Genomic DNA, 19,649 nt, shown 5'->3' with positions numbered 1-19,649 from the left:
CTCTATCCTTGATTTCCCCAGAAGAACACACCTACTCAAATCGTCATTGTTTCCAACTCAAGTTACAGCACTTAGGTAAGAGTCTTCAGTTTCTACAGCATCTCTCGAGAGGCTCATTTTGCACTGTGCATATGGAGTCTGACAGGGTAGGTGTTAGGAAAGAGACTGGATCTCACTGCTTTTTGTCACCACCAATTGTGCACCTAGTATTCTGCTCAGTCATTATCAGCTGCTAAAAGTGCAGTAGTAACTGTCCCTAGTAAGAGATAACTTTAGGAGTCATTCCTGGCCTAATCCCCTATGAGAAATAAAGGCCTTAATTGGGTGGCTGACACCCTCATTCTTGCCATAGAGAGGAAGATGGGTTTTGTTTCATTCTTTAAAATTCTATCCGTTTTAAATAGCTATAGCATCCTAGTGGAGATAACCAGAATTATAAAAGAGAAAGAAATCAAGATTAGCGTTTTAATCAAAAATGTATTGCACCACAAATTTCATAGTGTTTCATAATACAATCCTTATTTACAGCTTAGAAGGAAAGTCATCCAATGGCCATAGAAAGAATTATATATACCATTGTTTTTATACAAGGAAAAAGTGCATTAGCTTTTTAATATATGTATACACACCATTCTTGCTCTGATATATAAAGGAAATTCAGCACTTAACTAATTTATGGTAAGTTGATCCTGTAAGAACTTTGGGATCTTGAATTGAAATTGGGTTAGTAAATAAATATTCTGAGATTTATGTATTACTATTTCTCCTAAGTCCCCTGTACTGCTTTCCTTACTGTTCAGCAGTAACCTTTCAAGCCAAGATCAACTTAAACCGATTAGTCATTCAGCAGCATCAGCAAGAGTAGATGAAATCCTGTCCCTTGGTCTCAGGTCCCTCCGACGTAGGGCAGGGCCAAGGGGATGAGCCAAAGAAAAAGACCTTAAGGAACAAGATCTGGGCCCTTCCCAGAACCCACAGGGTTATCCTGCCCGACTTGGTTTCAGTATAGGAGCACTTGATACAAATCTACTTTTTGATTGTCTATTTTCACATTAAAGCAGAGCTGTACTCTTCCCAAACTTTCCTATTCTACACAGTTAAGTGCTATGAATCAAGCTATTAAAGACACTGTTTGACCAGCTTCAGTATACACTGAAAAATCCTGTGTTTTTCTTCAACTTAAATAAATATAGCCTAGCTACAAACTGAGCAGTGTCACTTACTTACTTTGTCATAGTAATAGCTACTTTGAGTATCTATGCCTGGTTGCTTAAAATTTGGGGAGGTCAGCTAGAATATGGATTTGCAGCACATTTACTACTTTGGTAACTGACCTTATGTGGAAGGATACTTTCATCTTTACCACAGCATGAGTGCATGCAGGGGCAGGGAAGAGCTCACATGCTGTGACTCTTAACACTCCATCTTACTGCTACCAACAAGGTCATTCAGACCTCTGACAGCAACAGTGACTTTATCTCCACCAGCGTACATGTTGAATTTTCTTGAAGATACTAAGTAAAAATATTGTAAGAGAACTACCATACATAAGTAATTTTTTGAAAACATATCCCATTTTTAAGAAGCAAGTCGAACTGACCGCTGCTTCCTGTTTTCACCTATTTTTCTGTTTCGTGACTACAGGCATAATACTGCTCTCAGTCCTTGAGGCAAGTCCCAGCTTGGTCCCTTTTCCTAAGGTGGAAGAAAGCAGGCTACTGGAGCTAAGATTCATTGAATAATAATTCAATTTTGCCCTCAAAAATACCAAAAAAACCCCTCATAAACAGTGTTCCTTTTACCATGAAGTTAGGACACAGTTAAGAGCCCGCTACATGTCTGTAACAGTTCTTTTAAACATCAGTATCTGAAGTACATAAAACCACAACCAAAGAGGCAGATACTGATTATGAAAATCAGTTGCTAGCAAGCTTGCACAGGAAAAAAAAGTGTTTAGTACCAATATTTTTTACCCTTTGTTACTTTTTTTTTTTTTTTTAAATAAAAGATATTTTCAACTTTAAAATTTTAAAATGGTTTACTATCCCCTTTTCCCTATGTTAACAACATATGGTACAGACTAGTAGATTAATTTTAAAGGCGACTGAGTATTAGGTACTATAATTAAGACCGTTTTAAATATTATTTTTCTTTAAGAAAAGTAAAATCAGACAACTCTAAAGTTGTGCTCTCAAATTAAATAATCATCATCAATATGCAGCCTTCAGGACTGCAGGCCAGAATATATGCACCTTAAATTACACAGTGATATGAAAAAAATGCAAACTATTAATTCTGTCAGTATAACAAGGCAAGGCAGTTTTTTTTTTGTTGTTTGTTTGTTTGTTTGTTTTTTGGTTAAAGCTCCTGCTCCTGTTCTTTGAAGGGCTTTTCAAACCATCAGGAATTCAATACAGCACTGCCAACATTCTTTTCATTGCTTGCTTTCCACAGCGAGACAAGGAAGCTTTACTGTACCTAGAGTTATTCAACTCTGGCATTTCGTAACAGAAGCTAGAATCACCATCATAACAGATGCAAATGTTAGAAGCTTGAACTGCCAGCACCAGTGTTAGTGAGTTAACATTACCCTTTGGTGCTAAGAAACAAGACCGATGAGCACAAGGAGCTGACTTCCATTAAGAGACCATCAAGACGACAGTCCCTGGATCCAACCCAAGAGAAGTGTTTCAGTTTGTGGTGAAAATTCTCCTTGCACAGTATTAATTTTGTAAACAGTATCAAAGTTCTTGTACAAAATACTGCAATGACAGTGATTAAGACACACCTGAACTAGTGTGTTGAGTGTTCTTTTCACAGAAAATAAGTGGCTAGATGCTGACTGCCAGTTTTCAGGTTCCCTTAAGACCACGGTGTCCTTGGGCTTGAGATAGATGGCCGGATACTGCCTTTAGGAGATGGCTTTGACCCAAACCACGACATCTGATATGGGAAAGCACAATAGACATTAGGCTAGTTTCCGACTTTTAGAGAAGCTGAAGATTTGAGAAAAAACGTAGTACATATCATTCCCATCAAATGATGGGAATAACTATTTATAAAACATACAACACTGAATAATGTGGACTAAGAAAAGGAATGTAGTTCCACACAGTCAGATCTGGACGAAACAGCATTCTGCTTCTGTAAGTGAAGAACACTGAAGATAACATTTATGAATATTCCTTCAAAACAGTTGAGTCATTTAATCACAGAATCTCTAGCCAATTTAGTACGAGAGTTCCTTGAGCAAGATGGCAAGGAATTCTCCCTCTCTTTCACTTGTGTATACTGGATGTGTTTAACTTACCGAGTTACTTACTTACTCTGCCATTAAGCAGAGAGAAATGCAGAGCATCTAAGGAACTGAGGCAGCACAGCACTCACTAACAAATATACACTAATAAACACCTATTCAGGGGCATACAGAAAATCTTGTTTTATGCAACAGAAAGTAGAAACATGTGTTTCTACTAGAAACTTCTAGAATCATGTGTTTAAGGCCAATGTCAAATGATAAAACCATGAATCCAGTGTCCTACGCTTAAACATTAGACTGTCCTAGCAAAGGACTTCTGGCTACACACTTAGTACTGAGTCCACAAGGCAATACTATGCTGCTTTTCTGAAGCACTGGAAAGTTACACTATATTTACCTTACTGAAACAGACAATTTCCAACATGCATATATGTGACTAGTACACACGTGAACATTAAATGTTATTGTAGCTCACGTCTGGAAAAAAAACTTTTCATGATCTCCCAGCATCTAAGAATTTTTGTTCCTTTTTCTGGGAGTCTACACATAGAACAGAACCCTTACCTTGTATTCCAAGGTTTCTTTAAGCATATTTTCTTCCTCTTGTGAAAAATTCAGTAACACAGATACAGCTTTAATTAGATGGAATGCCTGAAAGAAACCACAGTAGTTGGTTGGTTATGATGCTTTTGGTCTCTACATTCTGGATTATGGTGCAGGACAGATTTTCTGTAGGTTTGGTCACAGGCTTTTTAATCACTACTGTGAAGAACAGAGCAGGAGCCTTCCATAAATTTCTAGTTCCACTAGATAAGGATTGCTGTTTGCATACTATTTCTTCTCTTTAATGTTTACTGTCTTTATGTTCTTTAACAGTGGTTTGCATATTTTAAGGGAGGACAGATTGGGCAGCCTTGTTTATTAGAGCAGAGCTTTGCTCTTGTGGCATCACATGTAGGCAGGAAAGAATCATGCCATTTAAAATATATGCTTAAGTATCATAACTCTATGGCACTAATTCTAAATGAGAGACATCATGCAGCGACACTGAAGTAGTCAAGCACTCAGGACACCATGGAATTGCACATCTATTTCTTGATCTCCTGTCTGACTTGCAATTAAACAAAATACACTGTTGGCAAGACTTTTTTTTACCTATAACTTTTTTGACACTGAATGTAGAGAATGTAAAGGAGCTCTCAATAAACAAGGAATTAGCTCTTAGAGATCAACTGCAATTTGTTTGTGTCTTCTTGTTATATTTATTCTAATTTATTCTCTTCTATTTATTTTTATATTTATTCTAATTATATGCTCCATATGCTTTTTGGGGTAGTATAGAGGGAATGTCTTGCAGTTTTGGATTTTTAATTTACAGATATAATTACCCTTTTAAAAAAATGCATAGATTTCTCTTTTGTTTAGTTCACAATAATCCATGCTTCTGAACATAAACTGTCAGCTGTTTTGTTTCACTTTGCTGAAATCAACTTCTTTTTAAGTGCAGAAGTAGAAATCAAATAAAAGTATCCTACTTAAAACTTGTTATATCTGCATTTAATTACATGCATCTGTTGGGTAACAGATAGCAGTTCCTAGAAGAAAGCAGACTAGAAAGAGAAGCTAAACATACATCTTTACCTCAGATTCCCGGCAGGACATGAATTTTAATACAACATGTTTAAGGTATTCAAAGTTTATCTCCCTTGAGTCATTTAAATCAGAGTTGTTCGTGACAGTCACAGAAGCATTAGGCACTTCAGAATTTGTTTTTTCGCGTACTTCAGGTCCCTCAATGTCAGGCCTTATTTTCTAAGAAAGAAAGAAAATAAAATGCACCGTAGACTGTGTCAGTTTAATACCAGGAGAGGTATGAAGTATCTAATACAAAGGGCCTGCATCCATACAGTGGGTGCAACCTGTGTATCGAGAGGACAAGCTTCTCCTCATCCTTCAAAGGATCAGCAGAGAGGTGTCTTCTCCTCTCCCTAGACTCCAAGACAAAAGCCGGTTGCTGTTAGTGTTACATGTACATCACCCAAACCAGCACAGAACTGGGTCTACACTAGAAATTTTTTTACCAAGTTCACCACGAACCTGCTTTGGGCTTTTTCAATGGGGGCTTTCTGCAAAACAATTCCCAAGCTCAGAACAAAAATCACAATATCAGAATATTTTAAAGATTTTTTTTTTTTTTTTTAGATAGTCAGTTTTTTTTTTTGTAGATGAAAACTTCTCCAAGAGCTATTAAAGAAGAATTTTCCCCAGGGCAGACATCACTCCTGTGGTAAAACTCAGCTGAGCGGCAGCTAAGTATCACTCAAACCTCAGTTCTCTCTACAGAGATATATCAAATGCTCAAGGTTACTAAACACAGGTCTTCTATATTTATTGATTCCTCAGCTGTAAAACCAGTAATCAGAGTTAACAGTTTTGCAACTATTTCATTCTCTGTTGCGTGAGCTGGGTGACGATAGGTACCATCCATTCAATGAATCATTCTAGATCATTTGTTATTTATTTCCCTATATTAAGGATCCTCAGATCTACGCAAACACAAGAAAACTGCAAACATGCCAGGTAAAAAAATTACAATTTAGCTAGCAGTCAAGTTTTCAAAATTAGTAGTACAAGTAATTGTGTCAGTAACTGCCATCTAGAGACTAAAAAGCATAATCCTTACCAACTCTTTCTGGAGTGTTTTTTTTAGTTCTGTCATTCTCTGCTGTAGCTGCTTTATTATCTGTAAGCGAAACAAAAAGTGTATTTTGGTATCATGTTTAGACCTATCTTTCTGAGGCTCCAGCTTGGACAGCACCAATTATCAGGCTTCCTAATTACAATGGAAAGACTAACGGCTGTTTCTGTTGTTTCAGTTTACCTTGTTTTTCTCAGAGATTTGCTGTTCCAGCTCTCTGTTCTCTTTTTGAAGTTGAATGATGTCTGCAGCTGCCACCTCTCCATTCTGTTCCATCACACGGTTTTCTGGAGGATGTAAATGTTTATTATTCAAGGCTCTTGCTGATTCTTCTAGTTCGGAAGCCTATAAAAACAAAAGAGTAAATTAAAAAGGTATCGTGACATCTGCAGCCCATGAACACTTCCCAGTGAGAAAGCTTTGCTGTTTATTTATTCATTGCCAGAAAGCATTAGTGGTATGCTAGTTAGCTACAATCTCTCACTGGCCTGCTTGTTGCTTATCAGTCTCTATATCATTGGGCTCATAATGGTTCTTTCAAGACATTTTATGATTGAAATAAAATAAGGTGCTGCCTTCTGTAAGCCAGTCACAGATCTAGCAGGAAGCAACTTCCCTTAAGAAGATAGAGAACAACAAATAATGATGGCCTACACTGCTGGTGTTTCAGGTATGAACAAGTTGACAGAGTAAACAATTCCAAGCCTATGTCATCAGGCCTCTTGCAGAGTTTTTTCTCCTGAAGAGTCTGAACAGAGCAGATTTGTAACTATACTCACATTTCTCTCATGTTCTCTGGCCAGCAGGCACTCCTGTATCTGCAATTTCAGTTCATCCATTTCTTTTCTTGTTGTTTGTTCTTTCTCTGCTGCTTGGCTATTACTTGCTTCTATATCAGATTGCAACTGATGCATTTGCAGCAAAACAGCTTCATGGTCTGAGAAAGGAAAGTCCTGCTTAGTATCAGTCTATGAATCAAAAGGAAATCATTAATTATTATTCTTTAACAAAGCTAGAGACGGTAAATCCTGACCTCTTCAAATTCCTCTGTCATAAAGACAGAAAGATGATGGAGTTTAAGCCACCCAAGCTTACATACATGTCATTGCAACAGAGAAGGATGGCTGCCCAAAATTCACGTGTTAATACTTCAGAACATAATTATCAACTATATCTCTTTTAGAAGAACATAGATCTCCATCACAAGTCATTGTTCTCCAAAGGAGGAGAAAAATGAAGGCTGTGACAGTGCAAGAACACTTGGGGCTAAGCTGTATGCACAAATGGCTACTGATAGATGGCTATTCAGTGAAATGGTACCAGCAAGAAGCTAGAGTTCTGTTGCCTTTCTAAAGAACAAAAACACACAAAAGAAACACTGATGAGGAGTTAAGAACTGAACAAAAATTAGTATTTTTTTTTAGTATGACAGTGTGAAATATTAGTTTGCAGCTGCTCTTCAAAAGTGTAAATAATTACTTTCAAGCAAGTAATTTGCAGATTTGAAAGCAGTACAAGAAGGTAGCAGAGTTTTTGAACAGTATTTCTTTATTTCATGTGTTTTGTGCAATACATTTATCTACAAAACAAAGTACAACAGGATTTGTTACTTATGGTATATAAACACATAGCACCTTTAGTAAGAGAAGCTTTTCTTTCTTTTAAGGATACTGTATAGACTGTCCAATTAATACTGAAATGTAAGATTTTCAAAATTTTAACACATGAAAGATGGAAATAAATCTAAAAGTTTTACAATCTGTAGACAGGTAAATGCAGAACTATAGACTATACTCAGATAAAGCTGTCTGGGATGTGGTGAACTCATTTGGTCTAACCTTGACTGAGTTGGTTTAGTTCTTCCTTCTTTTTTAGAAGCATGTCAGAATTTTCAACAATCAGTTGGTCCTTTTCCTCTATTAAGGAAACCAGATGTGAAACCTTGAAAGCAGTCAAACAAACAAATAGAAGCTGTTAACAGTATAAAACTAGAACAGGCCATGGAAGGATTTCAGCATAACCCAGAGCTTCAGATTTTTTTATTTTATTTTATTTTACTTTGGTGGATGTAATGGGAGAAGAATTCTCATATCAGCAGCAAAGGCAGTAACTGGTACTTACAACTTGTACCTAGAAGTGCTGCCTGAGCTCCTTGCTACGAACACACCTTGAAAAAGTGGTTTGTGCAGCATTAGTATCAGATGCTACATAATGCAGAAATCCGTATCTATTTAAAGACTCACAGAAGACATCACCTCCACAATGCTGGCCTCATTTAAGAACAGAGATGTCAATACGCTACTGGAGCTAAGGCATTTTTCTGTTTCTGGTAAGCTTGTGCCACAGTTATAGATTAACCAGCAGGTGGCAGCTGTGAAACAGCCGCTGTGCAAAATTGCACTATTCACCATTCTTGCTTGTTGGAACAAGCAAGCACAGATCTTCAACTACTCCAGAAAAATAAAGAAAACAAAAGATGGGGCTGAATTCAGTAAGACTTGCTCAGTTGACAATTCCCAGGTTGAACAAATGCAAGCTCACATTATCTAATAAGACAACCTTTTATATATATATATATATATAAAAAAAAACAAAAAAGAAAAAAAAAAAAAAAAAACCCACCACACAAAACAAAACAGGACTATCCAGAATTTACGCTTGCTTACTGAATACAAACTCTTCTCTACCTTATGACAAAGTCTGTGATTTTAGAGCTGCTGTGCTTCAGTAGGACAAAGACACGATAAAGCACTGAAGGGAACACAACCAGAATATATCGGGTTTGGTTTGAAGAACTGCCAACAAGTCAATGGATCAGGATGCCTAGCCCACTGGGACTCCACACCATCTCACAAACTGAAGTACTCGGAAACATCAATCACTTTTATTCTGAGCTTATCTGTTCATCTGCTATCACCTGGTCTCCCTTCAATTGTTTAAATCCAGGTGCTACAACTTGCTGTAATTCTTGAGCCTACAAACTTATGAACTTCTTAACTTTGCAGTCAGCAGCAATTTACATGCTCTCACTAGGATAACTCAAGGAAGTTGATTACATTCTTGTGTACACATTTACACAGACACCCTTAACTACTGCTGTCTTGCATGCTGAAGATATGATTTTGATTAATGTTCCTATTACAATAATTAAGCCAAAATCTAGTCTGATCTGTGCACAGTTAACACACACAAACATATTTTACACTGTGTCAATATTAACTAACCTGCTGTTGTAATTCCTCTTTTTGTTTTCGTGTTTCTTCCAACACTTTGGCAATTTCAATGCTGACAGTTTCTCTACTGCTTAATTCCTTCTGCAAACAAAAGGTAATTCAGAATTTACTCAGGAAAACTAAAACCCAGCCAGTCTCTCATCTTTAAGCCCAAATTCATTATCAAGTAGTATGTATGGATCCAATGTATGGATTTACTAACATAGCATGATTTAAACTTCCAAATGAGACTTACTGTTAAGTATTTACCAGTGTTGACTTAAAGCTGACAGACAGCTAGGAATCCTTAGAACTTTCCATAAACCCAAGCAGCTATATTTGAAGCCTTAAAATCATCTTCTGGGCATCTGCTAAAATAACTGATTTTCAGTTCTCTATTATTAAAACTGTTATCATATCCTCCAACTCTTGAGGCAGCTGCACTTCAGTGGTAGGCAAGGAAACCCTAACATTAGAGTTATTCATGCAGACCTAAATGGAATGCTGAATTAAAGGATTACTGCTATCTACACATGTAAGAGCAGCACAGAAATGGTATAAAACAAGCAAAACACATCCAATAAGCTAAAAAGAGATTTTCTTAAAGTAAGATATCTATTACAAAGAGTTTCCTTCCTACAACTGACCTTTAAATCCAACTGTGGATCCAAAAGTTGCTAAAGAAAAGACTTTCAACAGTCTAAAATTATTTTCAAAAGAGCGAGCATTAAGTATATATGTAGGTGTGAGAAAAAAAGCATAACTGAAAAGCTGCAAATACCCAACAGAGTTGCATTTAGTTTTTAACCATTTTAGAAATATAATGCTTATGAATAGAATTTGATGAACTCTTATTCTGTTCCCATTACTGCTAACAGGATTCAAAGACTTTTCATGTCTAACTATGTGGGAATATATGATTTCTGCCTGATTTAGGTAGATCCAAACATTCTGTTTCAAGACAGGATCAGCTATTTGTAATGCTCCTCAAATGCAAATCAAGTCTCAAAAATGATTTATGGCCCTAAGTACACATACAAGCCGAATCTAACGTGATTTTAAGTACTGACTATGGAATACACTTTGCCATTAACTGCTTCTCAAACTAGGTCCCAAATTTAACCAGAGTCACTAACCAATTAAGCCCTTACCTTCAGCCTGTCCAGTTCAGACTCTTGTTTTTTCAAAGAGCTCTCATATTCTTCTCTGCTTTTACTAAGATCTTCATTTTCCTTTTCCAATTGGCTCTGTAAAAAAGTTGGCTTAAGTACTAAGCACAAGTATTATCATGCTTTGCTTAAACAATTAACTTATTCAATGAGTTCTTTTATTCATATTCAGTGTCTCAAAGTATTAGATATTATAATGCTAAGAGGTCTGAGCATGCTAGGTCTACAAGTTATGTTAAAATCATTTTGTTAAGACTCAAATGCCCCACTGAACAAATGTAATACTTACTAGCTTGTGTTGAGTAGTTGTTTTATCAAATTCCCAAGCTGTTTTAAGAGCAGTTATTTGAGACTCCAGACCAGCAACTTTCTCTTCATATTCGTGTTTCACACTTAAAATCTGCTCCTGCAATTTACTTCTTTCATTCTCTAGATCAGTCCGCTGAACAAAAATAAACAACACTAGGTTAATAAAACGGCATTTTGAAGCTCTGATACAAATTAGACACCATTTCAAGTTACACATGCCCAAACTAAAATAACATGCTATTTCTGTGGCAGCAGCGTCTTGTATTTAAATACAGACACTAGAGCAGGAGACAAGCAGCAAGAAAACACTTGAGTAACAAGACCAACACAGAGGGAATTGAGCGTCACTGGAGATGCTGAACTGTCTGGTAACGGTCAGTGAAACATCATGCGGAGTTACTCACCAACATCTGGCTCTGCAGATCCTGCTCATCAGCTTCTTCCTTGCTCTTCTTTAATGCTTCTACTGCAATCTGTAGCTTTTGTTCCAGTTCTTTATTCTAAAATACAACCATATATTAGCTTCCTTATCCACAGGCATCTACATGCAGAATGTGGAATGACTCAGCTGGGTAAGTTAAACATTAAATGCCTGAAACTACATAGTTCAGGAAGACTGCCTCCTTGACATATGCAGCTTTTTTCAAGAACTCCATAAATTCTCTGTTCCTCTAAACATTGCCTGCATTTCAGTTACTTAGTTCTTAGTATAGGGAAGATAGGATGATATTCCTAACTTCATAATCTGTAGCACTTCTCCAACTCCTCCAGGTGAGATCATCATTAGAGACAATGATCAATAGGACCTTTCTTTCAAGACTAAACATGACACAGTCTCTCCTTTGGTTGAGAGCACAAATGTAGCAAGGGGAGGAGGTACAGGGCATAAAGAAGCCGGAAACAGTACCAATTTGTAGTGAAGTAACAAATAATACCTGTGTTTCCAATAGGTTCGTAGTCTCAGCATGATGAGTTCTGTCTGTCAGTAACTGCTGCCTGGTTTCATCCAGTTTCTGCTCAAGAGCAGTTTTCTGAAGATTGTATAGAAGAGAAGAATGAGGCGAAGCATAGACAAAGATTACTTTACTTTTTTTTTTTTTTTTTAAGATATCCATAGATGTAATTAGCAAGGTCAAACTCAAACAGAACAGTTATTCTGATGTGTAATACAGCTTTGCTCTTGTGAACTAACAAATTTGGTGCTACCACATAGGGTCTTCATAGATCATGTTGCTCTGGTAATGACGTCACTAACATTAAAAATCAAAAATTCAGTGACATTCTATCGTGACTTTAATGCAAGTTCTAACCAGTAGCAGAGCCATAATTTTCTATCTGAAGTCAAGTCTCACGATTAAAAAAATTTTTTTGAGGTCCTTAAATTTTCCAGCATCTCAGCAAACAAAGGTAAAATATTTGCTAGTTATGGCATTTACTTTCCAAAAACCTTATACCCCCAACCTGGATTTCAGACCAGCCTGAGTTTAAAGCCAAGTTTATCTATCACATCAACATCAGGTTGGCATGCCTCACAGGAAAGAGTATACCTCCCCTTGTCTTCCCAGGAACTGGCTAGGGAAACATTGCTCCAAGTTGATTCTGAACAGGAGCATCATGCTTGAGAAAGAAGTGAGAAAGACCATTGACCAAAATCAAGTTCTTTCAGTTTTCAGCTGCTACTTAACACTTTTGAGGCCGAAGTATGGAATATGCAACATTCTGTTTGCACACTTCTGTGCAAAAACTATTCCCCTTCCTCTCCCCATGCTTTGCAAGTAATGTTAATAGAAGACCAACAACAAGCAAGAGTGTGCACAGTTCTCTATAAGGATTAACCAATAAAATCTCTCATGTTGTTCTACCTCCTGTGAGCAAGTCCTTGGAAAAAGCTGTTCTTTCATTTCTAAACAGGCAGATATAGTGAGTGACCTAAATATTAGACGCAGTAAGACAAATGCAGACATCCGTGCAACAGCCACATATATGGGTTCTGTGTAATGATCTGCGCAACTATACGCAGTATAGGTAGCACGCCAATACACACTGGAGGGACAAATGTGCATGCTTTACCTTATCATACATTCCTTCCATTGGTAATAAGCAATGCATGTCCTAAAAGCTCTCCTTAAGATTACACTTTTAAGCGGTTTATAAAAGCAGGTAGTAGAGGCAGCTTACCTCTTTGAGAAGTTCCTGCACATGTTCATCCCCTGAAAGATTTCTTTCTAGCTTCTTTTCCAAAGACAAGACTTTTTCCTGTAGCTGTTCAATAAATTTATTTCTCTCATCATATTCAAGAGTCATCTGTTGGAACAAGAAATCACGAGATCTTCTTTGTAGCCAAGCTTTCATCTAATTCTTTGTGGTTTGAACTGAAAAAGTGTCATTAGAAAAGTCCTATTTGAAAAGACAATAGGATTCTGAAACACTTAATGGATGTTAAATTTCAAACCCACTGTGCATTACCCAAGTATACATCTTTATATGAGCCAACAGTAGATGCATCTGAAAACACTTGATCTGCTCATTCCTTCAGCACTACTGTATAAAGAATTTATTAAACCTTCAGTTCTTATAGTTTCAAATAAAGCATGGAGCACAAGCATGTCTTTAATATATTTGTTTTCTTGAGAAAATTCAGTCAAATTAAGAATACAACTAATACATTCACAGACAAGGCTCTGGAGTTAGAACTAGATCAAATAAAGTACTCTCAAATCACATACAAATAATTAAGTACCTTTTGCTTGTGTTGTTCATATTCCATCTTCAGAGATTCATGCTCTACCTGTAAAATTTCCAGGCTCTTCTCACAACCAGAACCAGCAACTTGAGCCTAAAAATTTAGAAAGATTACTTGCTTTGAAACTCAGATCTCCAAAACCACATAATTAATACCTAATCCTACTTCTGGAGACAGGGAGGTCTTTGAATCAAACTTCACTTATCTCAAACTTACATTTTGCAAGTCTACAGAGAGCTGCTGAATGACAGTTTGTAGCTCCTGTTCTCTTAACTCCAGAGCAGTGATCTTATTTTCCGCATTTGTCTCAGCTGTCATTAGTTCATCTCTTCACAAAAAAAGAATAAAAAAGTAACATAGTACACCAGAAAAATAATCCTTAGATATAATTTTGCTTCTTATGAAAACAGACCAAGCAACACCAAGACACTTTTGGCCTCAAATTAGCCACTGTCTTGATTATACATTTTACACAAAAGTAAAGGCTAAGCATCAGGTACTACGGAGTTCCAAACTAGGAAAAATACATTATAACAAGCTTACAAAATCCTAAGCAAGTTATTACTTTAATTGGCTTGAGAAGAAATAGATAAAAACCTGGCACATACACCCACATACTAGAAGTGATTATACAGTGAGTTTACTGCATATATAAATTCTTACAAAAAGACAGAGTTGGAACTAAGTAAAAATGTAAGAGGAACAAATATGCTGCTCCTTATAATACACCACATCCATACCTCTGTGCCTCTAGCTCCAAGAACTGCTGCCGCAACTCCTGAAGATCTTTTCTTAGGCCTAATGACACGTTGCTTGTATCCTGAAGCACCTCTTTAGTGTGAGTTAATTCTCGAGTGCATGCCTCTAGTTCCTGTTCTGCTTTGCTCAGAGATTCTTCCTTTTTCAAAAGCTGAATATTAGAACATTATCTTTGACAATACAGATGACCCAGTAATACAATAAGGAATTCTCATTTAGACTTATCTCTTTAATTATTAAGTTATGAACTACCAGAAAAGGCAGTGTTGAAATACTCTAAATAACATTATATGTGTATTCATACTGGTAGGAGTTTGATGGTAAGCAAGTCTGCACATAACTATCAAGGCTAAAAAATAAAATTATTGCAGTGGTACTACTAACTAGGTATCCTAAGAGAAATTTTAAAACTCATGTTTAAAAATAATCTTACCATGTGTTTAACCTTGGCCATCTCTTGCTGCTGAAAGCCCTCCAGTTCATCAATTTCATCTCTCTTTTGAAAAAGGTTTAAACTCTGCTCCCTCATTTCTTGTAACTGTGTTTCAAGCATTCTTTTTTCCTGATAAACCAACAAAAATAAAAGGAATCCATAAATATTTGTATATTAATTTCAAGCCAATGGGAATTGAGCTACACTCTCTAGGAAAGGATTCTTGCCTTGCATCCATAAAGGCTCTCTGATGGTACTATATATAGAACTAGGACTTCCTCAGAACTTGTTTTGCATTAGGCAACATAGAGTAAACTACTGAACTTCAAATTTTTTTTAAATTGTTTTCATTAAAGCTTAATCAAGTCTCACTTTAAGAAACAGTATAGATAGGTAACTCAAGCATGATAATATTACAGGTAATTAATTCTTTAAAAATATTTGCAGCCACTAGTAATGTGCATGATGTCTTCAAAATCAAAGACACTTTAGAAGAGCTTAAAATGGCTTCTGCCATTGAACAAAGATCAAATAACAAAAAGGGTGGAACAGAGCTGAATTCCAGTAAGCATACTGATCAGTGTTTAACAATACAAAAATCAGAGCTTAATTACCTTTTCAATTTGACCCAGTTTTTCCATCCACTCCTGAATGAGAAAGAAAGAAGAAAAAATAGAAGAAAAAAATCAAAATCCATTTATAGATGTTTGAAGACTGCAATTATGATTAAAAAAGAAATTCTTTTTGTACTGTTAACAGAAATGTTAAACTGTGGTGATGATTAAAAAAAGGAATGACTAAAATAAAAGTAACAATAGGATTAAAATATAGAAAAGCTGAGGAATCACTTATGTTACTTGAATACATAAGCTTTATGCAAGTAAAATAAAAACGACAACAGTTCTCCTGCCAAGGAATCTTTACAAAGGTGAGCTTAACTTTACATTAGAAACTTCCGAGAGCTTTTTTTCCCCCCCGCCAGAATCAGCAAGAACACTCAGAACAATGACAAGTCCTACAACATTTCTTACATTAGCACTTAATGCTCCTTCCTTTCTTTGACTTCACCAAAGCAAGCAAAAGCAATGCAGAGCAACTCTTTTCATTAATGGTGACACCCGCTGACTACACCAAGATCACGCACTCCACAGCTGGTTACAAGTTTAGTTGTTTTAATTGTTCAAGCTTTAACTATTACCTGGTCCTTTTTTTCCAAGGCCAAAGCCATTCCTTCAGCCATCTTGGCTCGGCTGGCCTGGTGAGCTTCATTCTGCTCCTGAAACTTCCTCATGGAGGCTGCCAACAAAGAATCACCAGCTGTATCACAAACCCATCTTTTTAAATGACTTCTCAATTTCCTGAATGTTATTTATTACTTTAAAGAGCTTCTTATCCAAGTAATTAGCCCCATCTTGACTCCTAGCACTAATCCTGTGCCATTTATTACATCATATTACACATTTGCTTGCATATTAGACAATTGCCAGAAACAACAGAAGACATGAGTAATGTTCCTCACTGGGTTAAAATAAGGCTGAAAGTTTCAAAAAAAAATCTCTCCCCAACATTAGCCACAAACTAGGCAAAGAGAGATTAATGACAACTTTGTTCAACAGCCAAACTATAGCTGTTTTTTCTACACAGCAAATAAGACAAGCGCTTTGGCAACTTTTTTGCAACCTAGAGGTGCATAATCTGACAGCAAATGTGTTTAAAAAAAACCTATATAAACTCATTTCTTTCCATCTGCACATAAACCATAATAGTTTTCAACTTAAAAAAAAAATACATACAATCCTGATGCTTTTCTAATGCATTTTCAAGCTTCTCTTTTATCTTCTGCAAGTTTCGGATCTGATCAGCATAATCTTGTGTGAGGAAGGAGAGACACAGACCAGGAACGGACACACATTGGGGAAACAAATCAAAAAGAAAAAAAAGAAGAAAAAAAAATGAGTGGAAAACAAGAATGATTTTCTCAACTAGAAAATCATTTCTGTTGAGGAAAACTTGGGTGACCACAAAAATGAAGATAAGCAGATCCTGTCTATTCTGTTCATAGGCTATATGGTTGGTACAAACAGGAGGATCTGACCTAGGTGTGCTAGTTATACAAAAAAGGGCAGTAGACCTAGTACCAGAGAACGGAGAACTGCTCCTACATTTTACTCCATTCAAGAACAGTGACCTAGTTTTACTTCCACTTAGAAAATGTCTCTCTTAATAACGAATGAGAAAATAGAGGAATTCAAAAAAGCTTGTACTTTTGCTCCATAACACAATTCAACCTGCACTCGGAGCCACTCCATACAACAGGGATGGAAAGCAGTATCAGAACAGAGTCCTTATAAGACTTTTACAGGACAATGTATGATTGTAGAGAGAAAAACAGTCTCTGCATTGTTTTATGCCAAATCCTTTGCTTTTTCTTTGTTTGGGAGTTTATCTTCTTGTGGAGTGTTTCTGTCTGTCAACATCAAAAAGCACAGATCTTAACAGAAGGGAACTCTTACACGTTCTGAGTAAGAAAGAAAAAACAGTGAGGAAAGGAAGACAGCACCCAGTGAAGATTTTGTTTGAAATACAGGAGACTTTCTGTTTGAAATACAGGGAGAGAAAGCTATCCCAACTGTTCAAATCACACAAACGTTGCCAAAAAAATCAGCAGAAACAAGTCAGTTCATCTTTATGCAGTCAGCTTTACTGGAAGCTACCTAAATGACAATCAACCATGTTGTTACAAATTAAACTTTTCTAAAAAAACTACAACAATTTTTTAACAGTAAGTTAAAACATTTAAGTTCAAAGGAAAAATACTTCCTGGAGTAATAAGGTTTTATACAAATCAAGATACCTACCAGACAGCTTGACTTCCAGTTTTCTTATCTGTTCATTTCTTCTCAACAACTGGGATGAAAGATCTTCTCTAGAGCTGCTTCCATCAGAAGCCTCAATAGGAAAATAACACCCATGTAAATTACAAAATTTTTTAAAAAATGATCTTGTCATATACTAACTTTAAAGATAATAAACACTATCCCACCTAGGAACGAGGCTTTCATTTTTCACGAGGGAAGAGTTGTATTAGCACAGCAGAATGCATAAAAGATGCTGAAGAAGAAAAAGAGTAAGGGCTTAAATGGTCAGCTCTCCAATGTGGGCCTGTTCCATGAAATACAAGACTCTTAAAACCTATAGTTGCAAAGTATTTGTTCAAACTGACCACTGGGAGATAGCATAACAGAATGACTGGAGAAAGGAAAAAAAATCAGGTTATACAGGACAGGTTTTGTGATGGGTCCAAGTAAGAGGTGTCATTTTGGAAAAGTAACTGGAAGAAGGAAAAATAATACCATTCATGTTGAATAAACTCCCTTAAACTCTCATGCAATAGTCATTCCATGCAAAATCCACTGTACAGCTAACATATGATTCTCTCTTTTTATAGAGAGAGAGAGAAAAAAAAATCAATTAAATGGGAACTGCTAAAACAATTCATGCTTGAAGCAAGAGGTTTTATACATATGTATATATGAATACACATGTATACATACATACATATATATACACACACATCCACACACACACATACAGACAGTGAAACAGAATCATAAAGGGTTCTGCTGTGCTAAAGCAATACAGTACGTATTAACTGTTGGCTCCAACAGTGGTGCAACGCTACGGCTTAATCCAGGTTTTGAGAACTACAATAGCCATCAAAGGGCAGAGATGCCAGCGTTACAGGGCTTCATTTAACCCCCACACAACTGTAATTACACAGTTTGCTTAAGCAATGCTTTATAATGAATCAGAGTTTAAACAAGATGTCAGAGGAACCAGAAGTTTTACTTGAATGCAACAAAACAGAATATGCTTTCTTGGCAGTTACATAAACAATTAGCTCAAGCAGTAAGTGTACCAGGAACCCAACAGGTAAATGCAGGACCAAATCCCTGCTAACCAGTATCCAGCTTCTTTGTCTGCTGCTTCAGTAATTACATCTGCACAAAGCTATCTTATACACTGCTACAGATTTATTCAGTACTTTGCATCTGTTTAACAATGTTCTGTATTGAGATAGTTCTGTCATTTGCGTTTACATAAAAACAAAACCCTCCCAGGAACTCCTATTAATACACAAATACTTTCTCTTCAGTAACTACATTCATTGAAGCCAGCAATTCATCTACACGTTAACATCTACACTTACACAAATACCCCATCATATACCAGAACGTATATCCAACTTGTACATCAGACTTAAAATGGTTGCCTGACAAGCCACACTGGAAATACTGAAACAAAAAAGCAAAATTCTAAGCAAAGCGCAACTCACAAAGTCATCTCCCGAGTCTGCTCCCACAGATGTAATCGAGTCCTTGCTGACAGACCTAGGTATCCTGGCAGCTCCTCCCGGGCGAGGCGCAATAGCTGCCTCTTCTGCGATCTTCTTCTTCAGCTTTGCAAACATGTTACAGCTCTACAGCCCCAAAGCAGCCAGGTACTCGGAAACGCGGCTACCTCCGATACGGCTAGTGCACTGGCGTTCTGTGTCAAGCTTCTAGCCGAGATTTAACTGTACGCCTCATCCACTCCGTTTTACTGCATCTCTAGTTCCACTGAAGCCTTCATGGCCTAACAGCACCTGCAAAGTTAAAGAGATAAGGTTTCCGCACCAAGGCTTTCCACCGGTATTAAACACCCAGCAATAACTCAGCGCCCTTTAGCTTCACACGCGTCCCAACGCGCTCAAAGCGCAGAGCGGAAGCTCTGCGGAGCTCCCGCAACCCCACAGCGCGCCTCGCCGCAGGCACCGGGCCCGGCCGGCCCCGGCCGGCACCTGCCCAACGGCCCGGCGCCTGCCCGAGGGCCTGGCGAGGCCCCGCCGCCGCCGCCGCCGCCCTCCCCCCGGCCGCCTGGCGATGGGCGCGGCCCCGCCGCCCTCCCGCCCGCGCCGCCGGACCCCGCGCCGCGCCGCACCGGCACCGGCGCCGCCGCCGCCGCCCCTGGCGACGCCGACCCGGAAGTGCCGCGCGAGGCCGGAAGCGCCCTGCGCGCGGGCTGCGC

At 37.6% G+C, this 19,649-nt stretch overlaps 1 protein-coding gene across 3 annotated transcripts; it reads right to left on the bottom strand.

Annotated features, from left to right (window-relative positions):
* Positions 1–416: 416 nt before the first annotated feature.
* On the bottom strand, positions 417–19,623 carry GOLGA1 (golgin A1). Of its 3 annotated transcripts, none has more exons than XM_062591253.1 (23): positions 19,563–19,623; positions 18,919–19,227; positions 17,441–17,531; positions 16,376–16,450; positions 15,781–15,878; positions 15,197–15,229; positions 14,583–14,711; positions 14,131–14,300; positions 13,607–13,718; positions 13,388–13,483; positions 12,826–12,951; positions 11,583–11,678; positions 11,052–11,147; positions 10,628–10,780; positions 10,321–10,416; positions 9,182–9,271; positions 7,796–7,898; positions 6,737–6,894; positions 6,141–6,302; positions 5,943–6,002; positions 4,901–5,071; positions 3,824–3,910; positions 417–2,943 (listed from the first exon to the last, which is right to left on the bottom strand). In XM_062591253.1, exons 2-23 carry the CDS (start codon positions 19,051–19,053, stop codon positions 2,863–2,865), a joined length of 2,418 nt encoding a protein of 805 aa, XP_062447237.1. In that variant the 5' UTR covers positions 19,054–19,227; positions 19,563–19,623; the 3' UTR covers positions 417–2,862. The 3 variants fall into 3 exon arrangements, with proteins under 3 accessions (XP_062447237.1, XP_062447238.1, XP_062447239.1); XM_062591254.1 differs by having other exon boundaries at positions 14,131–14,288; XM_062591255.1 differs by lacking the exon at positions 417–2,943 and adding an exon at positions 2,961–3,144.
* Positions 19,624–19,649: the final 26 nt, after the last annotated feature.

The sequence above is a fragment of the Rhea pennata genome, chromosome 18 (genome assembly GCF_028389875.1).
Source record: "Rhea pennata isolate bPtePen1 chromosome 18, bPtePen1.pri, whole genome shotgun sequence".
In the NCBI taxonomy this organism is placed as follows: Eukaryota; Metazoa; Chordata; class Aves; order Rheiformes; family Rheidae; genus Rhea; species Rhea pennata.
Note: the sequence above shows the minus strand (reverse complement) of the source record. Positions and strands in the feature narration are given on the sequence as shown.